This window comes from Aphelocoma coerulescens, chromosome 14 (assembly GCF_041296385.1).
Source record: "Aphelocoma coerulescens isolate FSJ_1873_10779 chromosome 14, UR_Acoe_1.0, whole genome shotgun sequence".
NCBI classification, from domain to species: Eukaryota; Metazoa; Chordata; class Aves; order Passeriformes; family Corvidae; genus Aphelocoma; species Aphelocoma coerulescens.
In genome coordinates, this window is record NC_091028.1 from 11920936 (window position 1) to 11946501 (window position 25566).

At 38.9% G+C, this 25566-nt stretch overlaps 1 protein-coding gene across 2 annotated transcripts in view; it reads right to left on the reverse strand.

Annotated features, from left to right (window-relative positions):
• SDK1 (sidekick cell adhesion molecule 1) overlaps positions 1-25566 on the reverse strand; it is a 387842-nt gene that overhangs the window by 268313 nt on the left and 93963 nt on the right. For both annotated transcript variants that reach the window (XM_069030219.1, XM_069030218.1), the window contains exons 3-5: positions 11341-11500; positions 5754-5860; positions 1616-1763 (exon numbers count right to left, since the gene is read on the reverse strand). In XM_069030219.1, coding sequence (XP_068886320.1) covers positions 1616-1763; positions 5754-5860; positions 11341-11500 — 415 coding nt within the window. The remainder of the gene's footprint in view (positions 1-1615; positions 1764-5753; positions 5861-11340; positions 11501-25566) is intronic.

Here is a 25566-nt window from a genome sequence, read left to right on the forward strand (position 1 = left end):
GTATTTCAACTGCAGAAGCACTCACAGATTCCTACACAGGCCAGACAAATGTCCTCAAATGTTCTTTTTAGACAAAATTTCTGACCAGGAAAATGGAATTCATATGGAAAGCTTGGGGCATATTTCACCCCTGCTGCAGCCTGTGTTGCAGTTCTCCCATTTGTAAGCACGACCACATAGTTACAGGTGATTTTACCCCAGCAATCCCAACAGGGTAAGGGCAAGAGTAAAGAACAGCAGGTGAAAATCAGGATCTTTATATTATTAAATACATGCCATACACAGCTCTACTTGCAACTTTCCTAAACTGTAAGAGAACTCAGGCAAATCTCATTTTCAGGCACTGCAGCCTTGCCTTGGTCACTCTGCTCTGTCCCCTGGGAGGGGTCCCAGGAAGCTCTCAGACACCAGGATAACAAGGCCTTGTCACCACCAGCAAATTTCTGATTGCCATATTCTCAGCATCAACAACACAAAATTTGTAATGTGGCAGAAGTGGAGGAAGTAGATCCTTAATGGTTAATAACTCAGGATTTGTCACTTAGCTCTCTTCAAGAGATTGCCCAGGAACCCATTGTTTCATCTTCCAGCTGTTTCTCATCAAATTACTATTAAATTATTCATAAATTATTACACAGTTTCTTCACATCCCTGCAATACTAATTTTAACAGTTTCAAAGCTACTGTAATACCAGCTTTCAGGTTTCAAAAAGGCACATAAGCAGCAATAAAATATACTGCACAGATTACCAAAATCCAAATTCAAGAGAAGTTTTCCCTTTTTAATATGAACTCTAAAGCCTCAGAAGCCCTGGAACACAGAAATATCCCATTACCATCACTTGCTAGCACATCTCTCCCTTTGAACACACGAAAATGTAATGCACAGTTAAAAACTAACTAGCAACATTCCTGGCATTTCAACAGCTTTCTAATAAATGAGACAAGATTTAATCCACATTTTTTAATGTTACAGCCAAGCCCTTCAGTCTCTGAATGAAACTGTGCAGATAAAAACATGGGATGGCTTCATAACTGTTTCAGAAAAGGATAAATGAGCACACCTTGAGATAATAACTAATCAAAGTGCAAGTACTATGTCATTAGGGGTGAGCTGCTAATTAGTAAAAAAGAAATAAAACTGTCATTGTAGGCTAAAAATTAATGAAAAGAATAAACAATATCTGGAATTTTATTGTGAGGAAAATAGTACTAAGCATAACTCTGCAACAAAACCCCAAAGATTCATATATTAAAAGAAAAAAGCCTCAGAATTCATTAAGTTAGTGCACTCAAGTAAAGGTAATTGAGAGATGAACATTTCCTTTCTCAAAATGTATCATGGAAATGAGTAGCGTGAAGGAAGCGCAGACATTCTGCAAATCCAGCCCCTTATGCTGCACCAGGACCATTAAAACCACATGAATTATTTTGTCAAACTGCTTTAGAAGTTCAGAGACGGTCTTAAAATAGTAATTTATCTCAAACTTAGTATGAACACAACTACTTTATTCTCTTTAAACCTTAATTAGTGTACTTAAAATGTAAGCTGTGTTATCAAATATAATTAATCATATTTTAGGGTGGGTGTATTTTGAGCTTTAAATTGACTTACATTCTGCTGCTTGGTATAATCTTGTGCCCATCTCTAAACCACGTCACTTGGGGCCTTGGATGGCTGAGGATGTGTGGGAAATTCAGAACTGCAGCCTGTCCTTCAGCCACTGTTTTTCTCTGGTCTGTGTCCATGAAATCTCCCATGTCTGCAAAGAAAAAAATGAGAAGTTTTGTCTTTCTCCCTATTTCTTTCCAAGGGACAGAGAAATCACCGTGTTTCCCAACAGCCACTGGCACTGATATTTACTCGTGGGACACTGTGGATCATGGGACAGCTTGGATTTTGATTTATAGGGGCAGATGAACACAAGGCCTGAAGGAAACCCCAGTGCTGCTGCTGCACACAGGCAGAGCATCCGTGAGCAGCCCTGCATGGCCCCCGTGTTCTTGGGCAGTAACTGAGGGATTTTAGTGAAAATGACATTTTAATGGAGGTTTGTTGCTTTGGTTTTTTGTTTGGTTGGGTTGTTTGGTTTTTTTTTTAATCCTTAACAATAAAAAAGAAACCCCTGCAATGCAAAGGGATGCTCATGGTGTATAATAGATGTGTCCATTTTCTGGTCATTTTTTTTTTTTATCCACAGCTGCACAGACAGACAAGCAGCTCTTCCACTGCAGCCAGGCCAGTGGAGAGTCAGACCTAAGCAAGGATCCCAAAAGGATCCTGGAGCCCCAAGGCCACAGTCATGCTGGGGGCTGTCAGCTCTTCTGGCACGACACTCCCAAGCCAATAGTGCATCCCTAATGTTAGAGAGCAGCTTTTAACAAAAATGTTAATGGAAGAAATGAAACTACCCTTGCAGAACCTCTGCCTCTGCAGGCTTTATTTCACAGGCAAGTTCAGGTATCTGGGGAGACCTTGGAAAATTCAGTGAATGCCTTTTTCTTGTTTTCCCATTGCCTTTTGTACCACATTCTTATCCATTAAAATAAACAGGGCTGTAGGCTCTTACTTCTTCACCCTCCAAAGAACTTCTCTGCATTTTAATTTGATTTAAACTAGGAACCTGACACACAGAGAACTACTCCAGCTCCTGTCACTGAATTCCCTTTTCTTTTAAAGGACAAGAGGGTTCTCTACAATTTCTGTGCTGCAGAGAAGGATGCAAAAGACACAGAAAGGAGAAGACTACTATCAGGTCTGTGAATGGCAGGAGATGAGAAGAGACAGAACAAGAGCAGAAATTAAAAACACATGGTATTTTAAAGAAGCTTTAATCATTTTTGTGATTTTCAAGTTATTTATTCAGACATAATCAGCATTGTACTTCCTCTGCTGCTCCAGATTCCTTACAACTGTAATCAGATCAGCTACTTGAAAAGAAATTTCAAACTGCGGAGGTGGATCTAATTAACTTCACTGTCGTATGATTATTTTAGTTTCCACAATCCAAGTGTTTTTAAGCCCATCCTGTAATTAAGATTTACTCAGCAGTTTTCTCGCAAGGATCTGTTCCCATTCAGTTAAGTAATATGTTAGCATGTGTTGAGAATATTTTTTAAATTATTTAACAAGTTCCCTGCTACTTCAGATATCTAGGACATGGAAAATACCTCAGATCTTTCTCAGTGCCATTATAATTACACCTTTCAATTTTTCACTAGAGATCTTGAGTTGAAGTGTATTGGGAAGCATCCTCTACCCACTGGCAAAAATAGATCATTTCTTGTGAATCCTTCTGAGTTAAATGTCTAACATTTAATTCCCCATAAGTTTTGATGAGTTGCTATGATGATTTTAGGAACCCCTTGGGATGTTGCTTTCTGATAGGTTTTGAAGAGTAACCAAAAAGTAATGTATGATAAAATATCAGGAACTTCATTATATCCACATACAGCTTAAATCAATTAATTTAAATCAAAAACATTAAACCACAGAAAACAATCATGTGGCTTCAGTAGCTACCCTGGGTGAAGGGGAAAGAGGGTATTCAGAACTTGTAGAACACTTTCATCTGCAGGAATGAAGTGCAAATCTGACTGGCAATTTCACTATAGAAGCCATTCATGTCGCAAAGGCTCAAGACCAAAGATCTCCCAAGTCACACAGGATCTGGTTTGCTTTGCCTCAATGTCTTTATCAGTGAAAATAAAAGAATAAATGAACTGATAAATAGACTGCTTAATTCAGGCAGATTTAAGAGAGGACCTTTTAGCCTCATTCAGCAATGCAGGTCTACAAATTAAATGGAAGGAAAACTAAAACTGAAGTAAAGTGAACAATTGCACTTTTTACTCTCTCCAGAATAGCAACACAGACAACACAAACCAGCCTGGAGAGACAAAACTCTGCATTGAAAACCTTCCCCTCCTTCAGAGGGGAGTAAAGCTGTCATTTCAGGAGACAGAATTCTTCAGCAGAAGAATCAAGGAAAACTCTTCCTGTGTCTCCTTCTCACTATTGTTCCCACAAGGACTTCTCAGGAATTGCTCCCTGCACTGTGCCAGTACAACTGCTGGCATAGCTGGGTAGGGAGCTGGGCAGGGAGGAGCTGGGAGAGAACTCCTTCAACAGCCCAACAAAACAACTGTTGCTCTTTTAGAAATTTTGGAGAAGTCTCCCAGGCCACAGCTGCACAAACACATTTTCCTGCTGAGCCTAAAGGGAGAGTGAGCTCTACAGCTGTGCAGGAGCAGCAAGGATGCAGGAGGAAATGGGCACATTTTTCCCTGGGACTGCTACCAAAGCCTTTGTCCTCTGAAACCACATCTGGAGAAGCAACTTCCAGAGGCATCCAGGCTCCTCCAAGGGCTCAGTGCTGCACAAGGAAAGGCATCTCACCCTCACCTTTCCCTGCTAAACCCCCTGCTCACCCCACACCTCACTCAAAGTTCTGTTCACTCACACCAGCTTTCAGTAGAACCTCTGGGACCTGACAGAATTCACTAAAACTGTAGGGGGATATTTGGAACAGGACTTGCAAGGCTCTGACCCAGGTCAGAGTGAGCCCATGGTCAGTAGACAGCAGGGACACAAGGGCTGGCAGAGGTCAGGGAAGGAAAACACCATTTTAGCAGCAGTTTATTTTTACTTTAGCTCCCAGCAGCTCCAAAACAATAGAGAGACCAAACATCAAATTACTGATATTACTGACATTACAGATATAGTAACAAAATCCACTGTAATGCAGTAAACTGATGGACACGATAGCAAAGCTTACATAATACCATTTGCAACTGGTTTTATTTTAAAACACAGGAAATTCCATGTAATTTCCCTCATTGACATACTGATTAACTTGAATCAGTTCCTTCAAATTGGGTATCTAATAAATAATTCAATTTCTCTAAATTCCACTTATCAAGTGACATTTACTGCTACTGAATTTCCAGTTGCTGACCCTGAGGAGAGATCTGATCCATGTATGAGATTTCTTAGGCACAGAAAACAAATCTGTCTCTTTTTAAATTTCTTTTATGCTTTTACTATGGAAAAAGAATATGGCCTAATTTTATTATTATTTCCAAAAAAGTTATTTGAACTGTATTTTCTATACATTAACTGAAAAAAAGGAAATCAAGAGTATATGATAACTTCTTATGTCACGTTCACTAACACAAACTCCTGAGAAAACCAACTTAACCTTTCCAAATGGCAGCTGGATTTCAAAAATTCTGCACAGTCCAAATTGAAGTGCTGCAAACATTGGGGGGGTTGCTTCAGAAAGGGGTTGAGAACAGAATTTTAAAGTTTTGTTGTGAAACTGCTGATTTTGTATCACGAAGATTATGACTTGAAATCTTCCTGGTGCTATCCCCACCATCCCATTCCCTTTCAGATGCTGCATCCTTCCTCTGGAATTTTTGTTGTTGTTTTGATTGATAGTTCTGTGCTGCATGGCCTTCCTTAATCCCTGTGTATTCAGAGTGAGCTATAACAGTTCCCTCATGCTACAGATATCTCCAAACAATCTCATTTTCATGGCTTTGAACAGCTCAAAGACTCAGTGTTGCACTGCTCTGAGCTGCTTCTCAGATGATAGCTAACGTATGGAACTTCTTGTGCGGCAATAATTTAAAAATTTGTTAAATACGACATCCAAAACCTGTTCAGACTAACAAATGCTATCATACATTGGGGTTTTTACCCAAAAAGAAGCTAATGAGCAGAGAGTGACCCCCCCCCTCAGACATACATGCCACTTGGACTTGAGATCTCCTCTGCAGCAGTGCTCCCATCCTGTTCCGCACGATGCACTGGTAGAAGCCAGCATCAGCCCTCTGCAGAGCTGGGATGATGTACCTACGAGGCAAAAGGCACAATTAGAGACCACTTCTTCTTATTTTACACTTTGTCTTAAATGCTTATTGTATTTTACTTACAAGCAGTGCAATCTCAGGTCTTTGGTTACAATATTGTCTGTTCTATCCAGATTTTTAAAAAACAGCTAACAAGAAATGCATTAAATACCTTTGAATCTTAAGTTCTGCATAAGATAAATGCCAAGTATAGCAAAAATCCACATGAAAGACAGACTTAAATTTTTTTCCCCTAGTTTTCTCTACCTTCATTCATAAGGCAAAGCAGGTAAATAGTTCAGAGGAGCCACAAGAAGACCAAGTGTGGGTATCAGGAAGACTTGCCAGAAATATCAAAGCTTTCCAATGAAATCTCCACTGTGTGACCACTGAAACTCAGAGGAATCCTGGACCTGCCACCGTGGGCTGTACATTGTGTTTGCTCTGCCCTCAAACAGACACTTGGTCCACTAATCTCACCTTCCTCATTCAGCTACATCTGATTGCTCAACATGAAAATGAGCTGATAGGCACAGTTTTAATGGGAATAAAACACATGAATAATAGAGATAATCCTGCATTAAACAAACATTAATCACAAGCACATATTCCCCCAGTCACCTTCAGGAGATATTATGGCAGGATTAATGAAAGTCTTTATGGAAGATAAGGAAAACTGCTGAATTTTAATCTTCAAAATTTAATTCCACTAAAAGAAAACATTTCTTCTTAGACTCAAATATACTGTGCACACCCACCTGCAGAGCTTAATATCTGGACAGGATCAGGGAGCATAAAACAAAGGAGGCAGAAGATTCTGGTGTGATGAATGCAGGCTGTAATCACAAAATGCACCCCTGCAAATGGGTCACACCACCAAACACAGGGAGCTAAACCAGAGCCCAACAACAAGGGCCAAGCTTTAGCAAGCCCTGGGATTTCCAGAATCCCCTGGCTGCCCATGGATACGAGCTGAGACTACTGTGACCTCCTCTGGTCACTGCTGTGACCTCCCCAGAGCCAGCAGCATGTTCCCTCCTGTGGCTGTGGCAATTGGCACCAGGATGAAAAGAAAGATCCCAGCCTGTGCTCTGTGTGGGAGTCACAGCAGTCCCAGCACACAAATAATGACTCTGAACCAGGAATGTTGTTGCCTCTTGCCTGACGAGCCTCACCACAGGGAATGGAGTGAGAAAACAGGTGAAAATACAAGGCAGAGGATAGAAATCAATAGGACAGAAGGACTCTCTAGTTCTCTGGAAAATAATTTCCTTCTCTGCCAGGCAGAAGATTGTTATAAAACATCATTATAAAAAAAGAAAAAATAAACTGAAGATTCTGACAAATATTGAAAATTAATTTTTACAGTTCTTCTTACCCAATAGTTATACATTAACAATCTTTCTTCCTCCCATAAAGATTTAGTGTCCTACTTGACTAACACTTATTGCATTGGCTTTTCTATTAAATAAAGCCAAAATTAAAGGCTTCTTTCCTGAGCATTCATCGGTACTAGGACAGTAATGCAGAGTTAGTTTTGCTGCCACCAGGACAAAACAAATCAATTAGATCAGAAGTGTCCTACTTTGGTTTTCTTTTCTGACTTATTAAAGTTTCAGCAGGAAACATTCTTAACATGTTGCCTGAAGAAATGAAAATCTTTTAAAAATTTACAGTGAAAATCCCATCTACCTTGGAAATTCCAAGGCAGCCAAAACCTAGAGCAGCTGGATTCTCAGTGGACCTACTGGGTATGATGTGCAGGTACAGCAAGCAAAATTAGAAGGATTAAATAACAGAAGCGAAAAAAAGAGATTGGACATGTGTTTATACCGTGTGAAACTAACTTGAAAATTGCAAACCTGGGCAAGGGATAAATATTAATGGAATTCCTGATTCTGTGTTTACAATTTTAAACAGTCTTTACACACCTCATATGTCTCATTATTTTTTTAAAACCTACTTTTCTATTGACCTAACAGTCATACTGCTTTTTGTGCTATGCTTTCCCCATTCCACTTGTTTTCTGATCTGCAAGAAGGGATATAAATAGTGCTTTCTAAGCTCTAAATAATACTTTCTTCCCCAGAATGAGTTGAAATCGAAGGTTAATACAATTCCTTACAGTGACAAGACATATTTTTACTTTATTTTTGTCTACACTCAAACTCTGAAGATAGATCTTGCCATGGTAGAGATGCCAGGAGGCTCCTTGAGGTTTCTGGGGATGTCTGCAAGGACTTTGGAAAGTCAGCCCCGACTTTTTCCTCATTTTGAATGGCACAGCCAACCAGAACCTGGCGTTTGGGAAGTTTCTGCAGAGAGATGGGAAGTGACAAGCGGAAAAGAGGAGCTTCAAGGGGAGTCTCCCTGAGCGAGATGTGCTCCATCACCCCTCTGCAATGAGTTTCAGGAGGGAGTGGCATCAGCCACCTAAGGAGGAATCCCAGCTAACTCTTACAGCTCACTCCTAATTTAAAATTTAAACTCATTTTAATTTTAAATGCCCTAAGAGTTAAAAGCGAAGCTATAGGCTATGGGATTTAATAGTCATAATTCTGGATACAGAATTAAAGGTAAATGTATTTTATTAGATATTCGTGTTACTTTTTTATCTGCTCAAGCTTTTTAACAAAAGACTTATACATCAATTTAATCTAATTTTGATGTAATTTTTTTAATACAGAATCAGAATTAAAATCTGTCCAATGTTAAAAACATAATAATCAGAAACTTTTAAGTAATTTGGTTGAAACAGTATGGCTGCTTAGACATAACCTTAGTTTCTTAAATTCCAATAAATCCATTTATTCAGGCCACAAAAGCAAATATGAAAGACACACCTGGTCCAGAACTTAATTCAAAAGAAAACGAAGGGGAAAAAAAAAAAAGAAGAAAACAGAAAAAAGACACTGCCTGAACATTAAGTCTCTTAACTTATAGACAGAACCAAAACTGCTCCTGCAGTCAGCAGCATTGATTTGTTTTCATAACGTGTATCTCAGATCACAAAGAACTTATAAGGTAGTTTTAGAGATTCTTAACACAAAGTAGTGTATGCACAGTCACTGTAAAAGCCAGGCTGTGCACACAACCAGCTTCGTTAGACAAAGACAAGCAGCTCCTCCAGGGTCACCAATGTCACAATGCAAAGACTCCAATTAGTTCTTTACTCACTTGGGGTGTTATGATAATATATTTTCAGCCTGTTACAATATAGACATTACTTTAACTGAGACACACTAAGTAATATCAATTACCAAAAATCTTTGATTGATGATTCAAATTGCAGCAGAAGTCACTTACTCAGGGAAGATTCGTGCATTTAAACAGTCTATTTACCCAAGAGAACTGCACAGCAAACTGTTATGGGGTCAAAGGTTAAATTTTGCAACTGGAATTTTTATGTCTGAGCACATCTTTCCTTTGCTTTCATTCATCCTATTGCACCTATGCCATTTTTTTGGAAGCTTAAAGTTTTGCATTTCTATAGAATCAAAATCCTGTTTAGCTGATCTCTGACTGTGGTGTAGCAGTAAGGATGCAATTTCTAAATTAATATTTTTTATCAATATTATTTTATTATCATAAACCAGCAGCTTCCTCTGCACCAGATCTTTTAATTAGAAACAGAAATAAGAACAATACAAAACCCGCAGAATTAATAAATATGGTTTGAATAATGACCTGACATTCACAAGAATAAATTAAATGCAATGCTAAGAAACAAGTGACTGACTGCAGGTATGTGCACACACAGCTTGGGAAAGGTGCTCCAGTAACTGATTCCAGCTCACACTGCCATACACAGTAAAATTCCAATTTTGTATTAGGATGTCCACTTGTTGAAGAAATACCACGGCATTCTGATCTTATTTCAAAATGTCACACATCCCGACTCAAGTTTCTCCTAATACCATGAAATGTCAGTTCTCCCAATACCTAGCACATTTGCAGGGCTGGAGTTGTAACCTTTGCTTGCTGTTCATTCCATGTTCATGTGTTTGTCCTCCCACATAATTTTTCCTCCCACTCTCTCAGCATCTTACATGGTCAAGGGCTGCTGTCAGCTCCTTCTACCAAGCCACTACAACTGACTCTGCTGCCAAAACAAGTGGCATTTGCACAAAGCGAGGCTCAAACATTCTGTGATTTGTTGTGCTGTTAGAGATCTTTTCATTTCCTAGAAAGTATTCACAAATCTCCTCTTGATGTGCATGTGGCTCGCAATCCACGTCCCAAAGGCTTGAGAACAGCAACCATTAATAGATGCAGGGACTCAGCACTAAGAGGGGTCATCCAAATCCAAAGTCTTGCTTTTCTAGATAACTTGATATAAATCCAAATGTTTAGGTTTAAACAGTTGCTAAATACCTTAAATGCTAAACGACCCCCAAAAGTTTTAGAAAGTCATTTAAGGGAATTTTTCTCTACTGCTTTGTAAAGGTAAATAGCATCAAAAATAAAATTTTGAAAACCTTTGAGAAAAGTAATTATGGAATTTACCTTGTGTAACAACATAGAACTTTTATATAATTATCTGCATTTTTATGCCAACTTGTAGTGTAATTTCACACACAATTTTCCCTACCTTAAGCCATGTATCCCAAAAATGCAGCATTTAGCTTGGTTTGCAAAAGGTACAGGTGTTGTACACAGGCTCCCTCTGCCACATACCCACCCCTCACAACTTCTGAACTCACCTGACAATTTCTACAAAATCTGAAAGCACCGAGTTAAGTTGCATAAAAAGTAAATTTCCGTAAGGTTACAGAAATTTCCATTTGCATGGAGAAAACCCAGTTAATCCTCCCACATTACAGAAAAGCAGACAAAACTTGGCTGTCTGACACATTGATACTTGGCCAGCCATGTGCTGCCTATCAACAGGAATGAGCTCTGATAAGCCACACTGTGGTTTTTCTCCTGTTTGATGGAATGTCTGTGGGATGGGGAGGGAGGCAGGAAGGAGGTCCTGGGGGCAAACTGCACAATCATTAAAGAGCAGTTTGTTAAACTATCAGCTCCATTTTGGCATTCTTAGAATTGAAACAGAAAGTTCTGTGTGGAATTAAAGACAGACCACATTCCTCTAGATCTGACTGAGATGAACAGTCCCAGAGAGCTCGGCTCTGTTCAAGGATGAGTTCACACATCATATGTAACATTTAGCTAAGGAATGTGTCTCCTATTTATTGCAAACACAGGTAAAAGTTACATCTCCAGCAAAAGGCACTTTTGGTACTTAAAAATTCCATGTTAGCACCCATGCTTTGAAGCATCAAATCTCATTTTTAACAAAGGAATCTCATCTCATCTCATCTGTTTACAAAGCCCACTCTTCTTTTATAATAAACCCCCAAGTTCCTGTGTCTGTACCTACAAAGCTGTTTGAGGCATTGGGAAATTGAGGGGGTTGGGTTTGGTTTGGGGCTGTTTTCTGCAATTACACTTGGAGAAGGTGATTCTATAAATGTGATTTACTTGTATTCACTGGAGTAGGAGGTTATTTCACTGTTGTTGTGCAACCACTTGAATTCCAAGGGCCAGCTGCCTTCGGCAAGGCACGTAAGGACCAGGCGGTTTCCTTCCAGGTGGATCTGGGGCAAGCCTGGTTCTGTCTTGAAGAATGGTGCAACATCCCCTGAAATACAAAGGAAAAAAATGGGTTTGGAGACTACTTGAGAAAATGTAAGGGAAAATTACTGATATTTAGCTCATTTCTTCTCAACGTGGTCATCGTAAAACAAGAAACAACATGATTCAGTTAAGGCTTGCACTGGGACTTTCGTACCTAAGCTTTTTTTTTAGCGGCTGAATTACCAAGATCTCGATAAACTTTGTCCTTGCTCGCTCAGACAAGCTTTTGTCCATGTTTACTCTTTCTCCATATGAGAATTCCAACCCTGTCTGCTGTGGCAGGCAGTGAACAGCCCTATTGGCTTTTTCTGCCCCCCGCCTTCTCCTTTCTGAGGATTAAATAAACTCAGAGCTTTTTTTTCTTTTTTTTTTTTTTTATTTCTTGAATAGAAACCAGAAGAGTAATCTTGGATAGAAATGATTATCACAGCAGGAAAAGTCTCAGGGTAAATGAAGATTCTTGATAGGGAAAAGAATTTAGAAAAAAAACACCTCAAAGTTTAATGTGTTTTTCAATGTTCTTGCCAACCAAAATATGTTGAATTACATTACCTGAAGCTACTAGCGCATTTTGAATTAAGGTACTTCAGTAATATGCAAGGGTCACATGTACTCTCAAACTCTTGTGTATCACAAATAAAACACTCCAAGCAGCAAAATTTTTGATGGTTAAATTGCCAAAGCTCTGCTCAAATACAGATTGATTCTGAGTCCACACCTGCTGGAGATCTACCCCAGTCACCTCTGGAAGATGAAGGTTTTCACACTTCATGAGTAAAATTTCTACTTGCAACTATAGAGGAACTATAGGCTTAATTTTAGAAGTTTATCAATACCTTCTATACCCAAAATTTACAGAATGGCCTCGGTTGGAAGGGATGTTAAAACTCATCCAGTTCCACCCCCTGCCATGGGCAGGGACACCTTCCATTATCCCAGGTTGCTCCATCCAACCTGGCCTGCAACACTTGCAGGATTTTATGATTATACATAAAACACAGAAGTTATATTCAAAGTCAGAGATTTAATACAAAATACGAATAATATTCCGTAGGTAGAGAATACTGAGCTCTGCTTTAAAGAGTTCGGGGGGGTGTGGGTACTTTAAATATAAAATACAGAAAAAACCCAAGATACACAAATGTTGTCCCAGTGCAAGTAATGTTTCAATGAAACTGCAAACCTTCCTTCCAGAATTTATTTTAGACAGGCTCAGGCATTTTTATACTTGCTATTTAAAGAGTTTAACCTATATTTTACAGTTTGGAGGGAAGTGCCCTCATGTACTATTCAAGGCTGGCAGGGGTTTTTGAACCCACAGGTCACAGAATCACTGATAGCCCCAGGACACTCCCAGGAGCTCGGGGCAAGGGGTGCTGGTGGTGGTTTCCCAGTGGCCCTGGTTCCACTGGGGTTCACAGCCCAGCCTGGGGATATCAGTGTCTCCAAGCCTTTATCTTTCACTTTGCCTCTGCTCAGGGAATTTTTGTGACTTGGCAGAGCACATGGCAGCACAGACTCGTTATTAAAGGGTCCCGGGGCAGAGCTGGGCTCCAGCTGAGCGTGGCCAGGGAGCCCCAGGCCCACTGGGGCCAAAGGATCTCCTGCAATGAGCTGTAAATCAGCCAGAGCTCCCCACTCGGCTGATGAGTTGGATTGACAAATTGACTCCTGAGTTTTTAGATTTTAACTTCAGAAACACAGTCATTTATGCAGAAAGAAAAAGCACATAATCTTAAAGCAATGCTTATAAACTATCACATAAAATCCAATCTAACAAACAGAATTAAAAACTGTGTTTGGGGTAGGGCCCTTTACTGATTTGTAGCATTTTAAATAACCTGTCTTTCAAACAAACTGATTTATGATGAGTGCAGATCAGCAGTATCTTTAAATTGGCTATACAGGAAGCTACAACAATTCAACATATGAGAAAATTGGAACAGTTCCAAACTAGCAGATATTCCCAGACAAACCAAGGATAGTTTCTACACCTCTCCACACTATTACATGACTGTGAATATATTCTGCAAAGCTTCCCTTTTAGTTTTTGTTTTAATGACTGCAGTTGTTGTGAAATAATCTTATCCCAATACTCATTGTCTCCTAACTAGTAAAATCAACCAATATTTTAAAATGTTATAAAGAAAAATTTAAATTGGAGTTAGAGGATGTTCCTGTGAAATACAGTGATTTGAGCTGGAGTGAAAAGCAAATTTTTACAAAGGCATTTCTAAACAAGTGAGAAAATGTTAAATCTTGTCAACGGCTTCAGATGTGTTTCGGGGAGTCTCCCAAGGGAGTTTCAGACATTCTACCCTGGTAAGATTAAAGGTGTCAGGCTTCCTCTGGAGATGAAAAAGCAGCAGCTGGGAGCAGTGCTGGTGTTCAGGGGGAGATAACAGAGCCCAATTGGTACAGTGAAATGATTAGTGCTGAGTCCCCTGAAAACAGCATTTACCCGCTCACGTACGGAGGCTCATGGAATGAGTTCCCTGAACTATTCCTGCCTGAAGAAAGTTTAGTCACTGAGGGAGCTCAGTGAAAATGGTATCTGCACCAAACTGAGTCATTTGTTGATCCTTCTTTTTAGTGATTTACAGACTCAGCAGCACAACCTCCTTCAGTACTTACTCTGAATTATCCACTTACTCCCAACTTACATCTTTCCAAGAAAAAATGATGTATTTGGAAGACAAAGTGCTGCCCACAAGTCTATCATTCAGCCCTACGTTTCCTACTCAAATATTCCAAACCCAGTGATGCTGCAGCCCACTCAGAGCTATCTCCCATTTAAAGCATCACAATCAAGCTGTTATTACATGAAAATGATTCTCAAAACTCAATCCAGTTCTGTTAGAAGCTAAAATTTAATAGACCTACGGGAATATTTTTATAAAGAGTATATCATGCTTTATAAATTACCCTGGCTCTCTGGAAGATTTACTTAAACCCTTGAAGTAATTTTATCTTCTAATCCTTTATTCCTGACTTTCTCATCAATCACATACCATCAGTTTATCAAATTCAATTATGCAATCAGAGCTCACTAAATATTCACTGAAAGCAGAAAGGAAAATAAAATACAGAGCAAAGGTTCCATGCAGAGAGGCAGCTTTGATGGCATTGGCATTTCTGCTCACACCTCCGGCTCAGGATCAAACCAGGGCCACACCCTGGGCTTTGTTTAGATCTTTAAGTGGTAATGGAAAGCAGAATTCAAAACTGGACATGTGAGGAAAAGTTTGGTTGTTATACAGCATCCCAGGGAAACAGGAAAATTGGCAGGGAAAATATCACCTGGCTGAGGGATGGAAGACACAAGGGGGCAGTTAATAGGTATGAGATACTTGCATTTAATAATTAACTACAGAAAAGGCTCACCAGGAGGCTAACCTTGGCCAACCAAGGGTTTGAAAGCCAGGAAGGCATATTTTGTTTTATACTCTTCAAGAACAGAGTAAAATACTAATAAAAAGCCTATCTGAGTCTTAAAACCAAAAATAATAAAATACTGCAATTATTATTCTTGGCTAGAATACTTTTCTGCCTACAAAAAAAAAAAAAAAATAAAGAGAATCAAGCATTCATGCTATACACTGTTGATTTTTCTAAATGTGTTAATATTTCCAGCCTCTCTGGCTCTTCAGAGATGCTGATTTAAAAACAAAAATAATAGCAGTTAAAGAATTTTCTGAGTTGCAAGAAGGAGCAAAGGGATAAGGTGCCAACATGTATGCACATGTATATTTACAGCTTCAGTAAATTTTCATTAAGTCTGCTTACCAAACTCGCCAACATCCCGACTTGTATCCTTAAAAGAATTCTGCAGATTTATTTTTATGTAAATCTCAAGAAGAAGTAGGATGGAACATGCCAAAATTATATGGAAATTTGCTCCACAGCGTGTCTGCCTTGCTTTTCTGCACCTCTGAGCTGCCTGACTTTCATTACACTGCTGGGTTGGCCCATCCAGTTTCTTTCCTTGGTACCTGCAAAGCTTAGATGGATTTTATCTCAAAATAAAGATTCAGGATTAAATTCAACAACACCCAGGCAGGTTTTTTTTGGACTAATGCTGACATTTAAACAAAAAATGGTGCTGGATGCAATTCTCCTCTACTCTGGGCTTGTCCTCAGCCCTAGCAGATGAGATGCATCACAGGAAAGCTGAAAGCTCCCTCGTCCTCTGTTCTCCCTGAAAATCAGGCACAGGCACAAACTTACAACAGGACCTGCAAGAGGAAAAGGCAGCCTGGCTGGACAGCTTTGTACTGACTGGAAGGACAACAAAAATTCCAAGGCTAGATACTCCTTAAATACCCAAGGAATCTCATAAGGATTGCATGAGTGAACATGACTTCAGAAACAGAAGAGCACCAGCTCAGGGACCTCAAACATTCCCTCTAACAAACAAATTAACAAGGATGGGCTAATGATTCTTAGCCCTTGAAGAGCTTACATTTGTAAAACACATAAAGCAAAGTCAGATGAAATAGATCCTTCAGTTACTACAAGGTCTTACAAGATCTTGAAAGCAGTTGCACAGTCCTGTCCCTCAGGAATTAATAAATTTTAATTAAAGACACAATTTGATCTTGAGAACCTCTACCCTATGGAGAAAAGGAAAGTTAGAACACTCCAGAGAAGTACTACATCACCCTCATCAGTAAAACCCACTGCAAATACCCTCTCCAAATCTCAGCTTTTTTTCTCCAGAAGTGCTGGATACCAACAATTACAGGCACAATCAGGTGCCCACGTCCTGAAAAAAAATCAATTTCTGTGGTCCTGAACACTGAGATGAAGGAAAATGCAAGGAGTGCTGAGAGCAGGTCGAGAGATCCCCACTGCCACGGCTATTTGTTTTTGTTATGCATCTCTATTTTTAAGCCATTTCTAGGTGAGCTAATATTGAATATTAAAAGTAGATCAATCTGCACATAAATCAGCAATTCAGAGCAAATAGAGCTCAGTCACGTAAAAATACCAGGTGAGCAGCTGCCTTTCCATTGCACAGTTGGCCCTACAGGTTCAATATTGAAAACAGAGTTTTGACTGAGATAAATTTTTCAAACTCAAAAGAAAAACACAATGGGTTTATGAAGTAGTACACCTCTTTTGACTTCAACTTATTAATCTCCAATCAAAGCATGATGCACATTACTGTTTCTTCATATGCTTCTAAAGCTACGATCAACTGACACGGGAAAATAAAGAACAGAATTACCTCTGAGGAATTCTCCAGGAAAATGAGGCAGAGGCTGAATGATCAGCCCAGGAGAAGATCAGCAATACAGAAATGTTTTTGCTCTCAGTGTCTGCCAGGAAAGGAGATGTGAGCCACCTTTGGGTGGATAAACAATGACTGCCATGGAAGGAGTATCCCAAAAGGTCTGTCTGAGGCACTGAATGTGTAATACAAAAGTATGGGTAAAAAGGCAGCTGGAGTCAGGAAACTCAGACTTGAGACAGGAAGAATCTTTTCAGTAATCCACAGAAAGTAGGTACAACTATGGGCAGCAAAACCCCATTCAAGACCAGACTGAAGTTCAGCTGTGATACTGTCGAGTACAAACAGTCGAGCACGAGCTGCTCTGCTCTGACAGCAAATAACTGCAGCCTCCTGGGGAAATGGTTTTTATTCTTATTCCCAAGTTGGAAAAGATTTTTCTCTATTTCCTTTACAAAAGGATCTTTTAGTCTTGTTATCTCAGTTTTTTAATCTTACAGTTTCTGATATACATGCATACATGTGCTAGCTCTGGATGCAAGTTGTATTCTCTTGTGGAAATGAACTTCAATAGATTATATGGCATATGAATTTGGAATTATTATACAGTAAATCCTGGGAAATGTACCAGAAAGTCAGATTGAACTCAGATATATTTGAATCAATCTTCTTTTGAATTTAAACCTTCTAAAATGCATTGGTGGGATGCTGAGGAAGTTAGTATATGATCTATTCATAAACTGTCAACAATGTCAAACATACATTAGAGCATTCAGTCACTTTAACTGTACTGATTTGCAGGAAGTCTATTTTATCCAAAATATTGGATCTTTGAGATTCAAATTTTTGTGGTTGGAAGTGTGACATAAATCACCAAGTACAACAATTAAATGTAAATTGCATTTTACTACCTCATTCTAAACTTCGATTGCAAAGGACTGATGCATCATAGTGAATATTTCATTAAAATATCAGGTTATTTTTCAAATATACTGCAGCAGCAAAGAATTTTCACACAATGGTATAAAGCATTCTGTCAAAATGGATTTCCTGAACTTTCATCAAAGACGATATCTGATTTTATATTGGAAGAGTACTGAAGCAACTGTATTTAAGTCAGTCTTTCTTCCTCAATTTCACACATCAAGTAAATGAGCCCACACTACCCATTTCTGTCGTCCTAGAGATTAAAAAGATAACCTTCTTTTTGGGTGTCTCCATTATAATCCCTGAATGCAAATACAGATATCAACTGAGGCTGATGGATGGTGCTTTTAAAGGTTTAATTGGGGATGGAATTAAATTGTTTTAGGACTCAGCAAGTTCTGAGAGGAAGCCTACATATTTCTAGAATAAGTGACATTTATTTCTTTTAAATGCACAGTCACAGGGAGACAAGATTTCAATGGGTAACTTCCTTTTTTTGCCTTGAACAGCTCACATAACTAATTGGCAAGTTAGTTATTGGGTAATTGCCAATCATATATTTGATTTGGATGGAGGAAATATTGAACTAAAGATTGCAAACCTGTTGCAGTCCATCCCAAGAGGAAAACTAAACATTCTGTAATGTATAGTTATGATTAGCTTTCAACAATTCAATAGAATAGGAGTCCCAAGCGGCAAGAATGAGTGTCTCACACTGATAGTTAGGTAGATTTAATTAAAAATTCTTTTTTTTTTTTTTAATTGAAGCATCACTTCTCGATTTCAGAATTACCTAAATGGCGCTGCAGATTCCAGTTGGCTTCTCTGCTCCTCGTTTCTTGATGCAAACAGACCAAATGTTTTTCCCAAATCTTGGCTAACACATAGTATTGCTTAAAAGAACAAACATCCTAATTCATTCCCTTAGAAACATCTATAATTCTAAGATAAACACCACAAAGTGACTACAGTAAAATCTGTTTTAATATTTCCAACCATTCTTCCCTGTTTTAAGGCACAAACATTTCCTGTTATCTCTCTCAGCCTTCTTCCATTTTTCTCTAAGAACAGCTTTAGATGAACTACAAAAAATCCATTTGCATCCTGAGACAACAGAAAAAAGCCAGAGCAGATTTTTTTATGATAAAAAAGAAAATCTTACTATCACTGACTGCTTAAAAGTCCTTAAATATAACCTGGTTTTTGTATTCAAAAAATCTACTCCCTAACACTCTGCCATCTATTTAAAGACCATCCTTTCATTCACTACACAATCACTTCTTGAAGAATTCCCTTTTGAGAAAAGCTTACTCAAGTTTTATTGGAAACACTCAAAACAGAACTGAAAGGAGGAGGGCCCCCAGAACCACAGCAGAGTTTTTATAGGACCTGGATTCTGATAGAAAAAAAAAGAAAAGACAGTGGTTGGTAAAATCACTCCATTAAAATTCAACATAAACCTCTCTCAGTTATCCCCAAATACACCAAGAAAGACCTTCCCACATGCAATTGTATTATTTTTTTCTTAAAGTTGATTTCTTTAGCAGACCAGCCAAGGAAGAAAAAAAAATAATGAGCTGATATTGTTTTAACTGAGCCTCAAGCAGCTCCTGATGTATTAACCTAAAATCCCACTAAGGCTTCCTTTTCCCATTTAATTTCTACACCTCATGTTTTAGTCTCCCTTTCTGACCACCTGTAATCAGTTCAGTCAGGGCAAAAAAAAATGGTATTGGTTTGTTGTATATCAGAAGGCAAGCACTACTCATAGTTTTGTGAATTCACGGAATATCACAGAATTCCAGAATGGTTTGGGTGGGCAGATGCCTTAAAGCCCATCTCATTCCACTCCCTGTGCCATGGGCAGGGACACTTTCCACTATCCCAGGTTGCTCCAAGCCCTGTCCAGCCTGGCCTTGGACACTTCCAGGGATCCAGGGGCAGCCACAGCTTCTCTGGGCAACCTGTGCCAGGGCCTCCCCACCCTCACAGGGAAGAATTTCTTCCCAATATCCCATCTAAAGCCATCCTCTTCCAGCTTAAAGACACTACCTGCTTCAAGATTAAAAATCAAAAAGCTACATATGATGTTGTCAAATTCTGTTTAGTGTAGTTCATCCACAAAAAAGGCTCCAGGATTATTTTTTTTTTTAATATTTATGAGGATATTTTTAAGAAAGTTACAAATGCACTGAGAGAAAAATGCACATCCATACAAAGCGGGCAAATAAAAGAGAACCCATTAACTATGAAAACCAAAACAAAATCTCCAAAGAAACCTCCAGCCTCTGAATTTGATACCAAAATACAACCTCTGTGCTTTTCATATTCTCTTCATACAGTGACGTTTACAGAGCCTCACTCAGAGACTCGAGGAAATAAGTTGTTAGTGTTTAAATCCAGGCCCACAGCAGGTGGAAGGCAGGGCTGCCTCACCAAAAGAGAATCCAAATATAGCAGGATTTCCTTCATTATTTTAACCACAAAGGAAGCTATTGTTGCTGCTACATAATCTACAATCTCCAACTACTGTAGGGCAGCCTGATCACACTGATATCTACCCAGCAATTTATAAATACATCTACTAAATATTCCGACTGACACCAGGACAAAGAAGAGATGAAACCCTACAGAACACTTAACAGGAGAGAAAAGATGAGAACATGAATGTGCTTTCCTCAAGTTCCTCCCTGCTGTAAGAGGCATTCTCTGTGTGCAGAAGATAAATTAAATCAAAAAGTTAAACAGCTGAGGAGTATCTCGAAGTACCAGAACAGAAACACAAGAGCAGCAGGAGGAAACAAAGGAACAGCAAAGCACTGCCAGACCTGAAAGCCAAGTCACCTATTTATGTTCTCAAGGAGAATTTATTTCTAAATAGCAAAGCAGCTATGAATATCCAGCAAAGATATAAACACATCTCTTTTGATGGAGGGGGCTGGAAGGGAAATGATTCATGCTCAAACCTTTGTTAAAAGCAATGCCTACTGCTCACTGCTATTGTTATTTTGTTTAAATGTAACTTGTAACTTTTTGTTTTGTTTTGTTTAAACTTGAAAAACGTAAGTAGTTCAGAAACTGGATAACGCCTGCCTCAAAAATCTCAAAGGATCTCAGTGGTGTCACTGAACCAGAGGGTGGTGAGCACAGAAGGCCACATTATGCTGAGCAGAGACAGGACTGTTCATATCCTTGTGTGATGCTGGATTAGGACAGAAATGCCAACAAAGCACAGTCCAAAGTTCACAGGACTCAGCTGAAATATTCCCACATCTTAAGCAAACTCTGGGACAGGCACATGGTTGGAGACAGAAGCACAGAGTGATCCTTGCAGAGCTCCTGGGCTGTTTGTGCAGACGCTCCCAAAGGGATGGATCAATGGTTCTTTGGAAGCCTCACACAAACTGGGCACCATCATTTTCCCAAATATCACCACTTATTTCCGTGTCTTTTACACCAAATCCTTTCAGAACTACCCCAGTGGAATTCTTTCAACGCTTCAAGGAAAATACATAGATCTAGACCCTATAGGATTATTTTCAGTCATACTGATGAAACATGTAATTTCTTCTTGTCAAAATTCGAATAAACATATCACTGTTCTAGAAAACATAACTGAGCTTGACATATCTGAAGGCAAAGAAAAGGAGTTAGTTGATTAATCTGGATATTTTATTTAATTTTCTTTGGGTTATAAATAAGCAGCAAGTTAATACTGTTTTCAACTTTTGACAGTTCTAATGTTAATTACATGTACTGGATTTTATAAATCAATACTTCTTACATAAAGTGTTATTTAACTTGTCAAGTGCAGCAATAGATCAATGCATTTACTGTTCTTGCTAACATTGATGGATGACATACATCAAAAGCATATGTAAAGGAAAAATAAAAGATTTATTTGCAAGCCAGACAGGGTTAAATCCCAGTTAGGCAGACAGGAAACTTAAGCAGTGTTTTGAAAATAATATCCTAACTTTATTAAGGTGTGAAAAGTTTTCTTTTTGTTTGGGTTTTTGAAGTTTGGGGTTTTTTGGAGTTTGGGTGTTGTTTGGGGCTGATTTGTAGGTTTTTTTTTTTCTTTTAATGCCAAGGCCTGAAGCTGTCAGTAGCAGACTGCTCTGTGTACAGAACTGTATTAAATCTGTGTATCCTATAGGATACACCACCAATGAATTGCACCTCCCAAACTTCAAATATATTTTGCTGAAGTACCATATCCCCCTGTTCTGCACACAGTACTTCCATCTAAGCATACAAATAAGGTGATTAAAAACCAGTAGTTGATAACTACTTTATTATTTGCAAACATGCTACAGTTAATGTGCTTAAAATTTTAAAGGATGTACAAGTAAAATTTTGATCATAAATCAGCTTCAAAGATTGCATTCACTGCATTAGGAGCTGTAATAAAAGAAACACTCAGTCAAAAACCATCCTAAGAGCCAGTACTAATGCACCTACCCATCTTGAAGAGATATACAGGTCACAATGTAACTAATACTCATTAATTTGTCCTATTTGTAAAGAAGACATAAAGTATATTAAAATTATGAAACCCCAAAGAACTGAAAGCTATTACTCTGTATGGAACTGCAGTAAATCAATAAAATACTGGTTAAAACCCATTATCAGAAGTGTGTATATATACAGAATATATAATCATGTACTGAAATAGAAGGGGAAATTGTTTTCTTTCTATTATTGATACATTTCTCAGGACACAAGAAATAAGTACTTGAAATGTTATTTCCAATTCACAGAATGACAAAAAACGTCCTTTTGCATTAAAAATTGTCATGAGGATGGGCTTTTTAAAGTTACAAAAGGTAATGAATGTAAACTTGAACTGTTATCCTTTGGAAGTAATTCATGTAATCATTACATTTTAGGGCAATTTATCAGACTAGAAAACAGAAAGACACCTCTGTTATACCACCACAATATTCAGTGAAGCACAAGGAAGCTCTACTCCACCAGCTCTGTTACTTTGGACAATATTCATGAGAAGTAACAAGCAATGACTACAATCTACGAGTTGTCTTAGCATGTTTAAGAAATAATTAACAAAAAGGGAAAACTGAAAAACAATGGTGAGTCTAAGTCAAAGAGAAGTTTGTAGAGTTGCCCCCAAACCTTGGAAAAAGATGAAATTCTACTTAACCAACATTTTTAAAGCAAAAAACTAAAAAAGAAACCACTTAGTCTACTGGCTAACATAAGTCCTGCAGGACCTTATTAATACCTTCAATGAGACTGATAGTTAATGCAAAAAAAGTCATGAGATTGCCTTCAGAATTTGGGTATTTTGTTTAACATAATCCAGCAAAAGACTTCTCTTCACAAAAACTCTTCTAAATTGTTTAAGAAGAATGGGTATGAAAGAGAAGGAGGATCAGCTGCCTCAGGTACAGCCCGGGTTTGTACGTCTGGCAGGATTTTGTGTGAGCTGTCAGGCACCCGAGTGATGAGAAAATATTATCCAAGTGAAAAGTGGGAAAAGTGTACATGTAACCTCTGTGTCCTACCTGAAACTGTGAGTCAGGACAAGGGTCAGCCTGTGGGAGACTGGCCAGGAGATCAAACACTGAGCACTTGGGGCTCACTTGCAGAAATACAGCACCAGGCTTAGTCCCATCCCACTGGCCCACAACACACAGCCTGGCAGGGAGGAAAACTACCAAACCCTATGTGTTACACTGACCATGATGGATCCTAATCCTGCTCTCACACAATCCAAGGCAGCAGCACCTGATGGTCCTGCTGGAGGCCAGTCCAATAAATACAGACAGGCTGGCTAAACCCTGCTTAGCAGCACCAAACAAATGGAGAGCATCTGCTCCTTGCTCTGAACCCGGCCAAGCTGGCAATAATCAAGATGTATATCCACAAGGAGTATGGAATCAGTCAGAACCTCGATTCATGAGCACTCCTGTATCCTGTAAGAGGTGAGCCCTGGGCGGGTTTACAAGTTCCATAAAATTGCTCACTGGGGGAAGCAATCTGCTGGCTCAGTTCTCTGCAGGATTTCCCCAGTCCCTCCAGTCATCTGTTCCTGCTCTATACATCCACATACATCATCAAGCTGACAATTTAGAAACTGGACCAGATGGATGTATAACCCCAAACAGTGTTGTTTGTTAAATCTAAAAGCCATTAATCAGAGCAATTTCCTTTATTAAACTCTGTGGGAGAAAGGGACAAGCGTAGATGACGTATTAGCCGGGTTTACCGGGAGTGCATCACAGGATGACACACACTGAGCTTATTTTCACCCAGCAACACCAGAGAAAAATGTTGACAGCAGAAATGTTCCTTCTAGAAAAAGTAGATTATTGCAGGACAAAGAAAGCAGGAAAGGGCATCCTAAATGCTTTCTCTGAGTAGAAAAGGCATGTTATTTTTCCCGGAGGAAATAATTACCTTCTCTGAAAGGACTGGCAACTTCAAGTTATTTTTAAACAAAGAGCAGTTCTTTGTGTAACATGAGCACTAAGTTGTTTCAGAGAAGCAATAGGTGAGACTGGATCAACAAAGTTACCTTCACCTTTCACCAGGCACTTAATGCCAGCCCAGCTGGAAAACAGCCTGGGCTGTCTGAGGTTTAAGCTTCACAAATAATACTTACCCTGCTCTCCCTCTTCTGACTCTGAAGTTCCTCACATTTTTAGACACAGGACCAAAAAAAATCAAGGTATACTTCCTGTCCTTCCAAACTAAAGCTTTACAAGAGAACCATAAATCTGCACCACATGAAAAAACATTCCAATTTTAAGAGCCAAAAAAACTTTTACAAACAAATGACAGAAAAAGTCCTCTAGAAACACCCAGAAATGGTTCCTTGACTTTTAAAAGAAGATTTACAAAAGGAAGGAAAGCCTGTAGCTATTTGTTCAACAGACAAAAGAAAAGATTTCTATAGATTAATTTATTTTGGAGGTCACTGAAGCAGAACACAGTTGTGATTCTGTAGTGATGCCCTGACACATTACTGCAAACAAAGCGAATTTTGCAGGTTCTGTTGCAGGGCAGAACACCCCTCCTCTGGCACAGCAGAAATCCCAGTGGTCCCAGTAAGGGAGGTGACAGGGCAGCCTCCTGGCCACTTGCTCTGCTTTACCTCCCACCATGGTGGGAATAAGCCAAAACCAAGAAAAAACCCCATCCCTGCTGGATGGGGCTTGGAGCAGCCTGGTCTAGTGGAAGGTGTCCCTGCCCGTGGCAGGGACTTGGAATTGGATGATCTTTAAGGTCCTTTTCAACTCAAACCATTCTGGGATCTTACAGTTCTATGAATTGCTAAAAAAAAAAAAATATATAGTTTGACCCTAATATCATTTATGTGATATATTCCTATTACCTTCTTTTAAGGGTTTATCACATGAATACTCCTGTTCACACATTTTTCACAACCAGAGCTTTCATTGATACAGTTTATGAAAATGTCTTTCACCAATATGGATTTCAAAAGGCTTCTTTATGGAGGAGAACCTCTGAAACAGCATCCTCCAGAACCCCTGTCTGCCTTAAGAGCAAACAGACTGAAATGTTGGTGCATTATTGCTGGCTCATTAAGAAGCAAATTAGTTGTTTTTGTCTTTGTTTAGCAGTACTCCACAGGTACTTATTTTGACACCGCTTTAATGTGCAAACACATTAAATGAACGTGTTTCATGGTTACAGGAAACATTCACTGGACAAAGGCCAATCCCGCAGCCTCACAGCAAAAATCATTATTTCTAAATTAAAGAAGTTAAATTACGTAAGACACTTCTCCACATGTGCTTTTTGCCAACCCACCATGCTGGCAAAAGCTGATGATATTTAACATTCTATTTCATATTTATAAAGTACCTTAAATACAATTTATTACAAAAATAAATAAAATTAATAAAAATTGCACACATGGC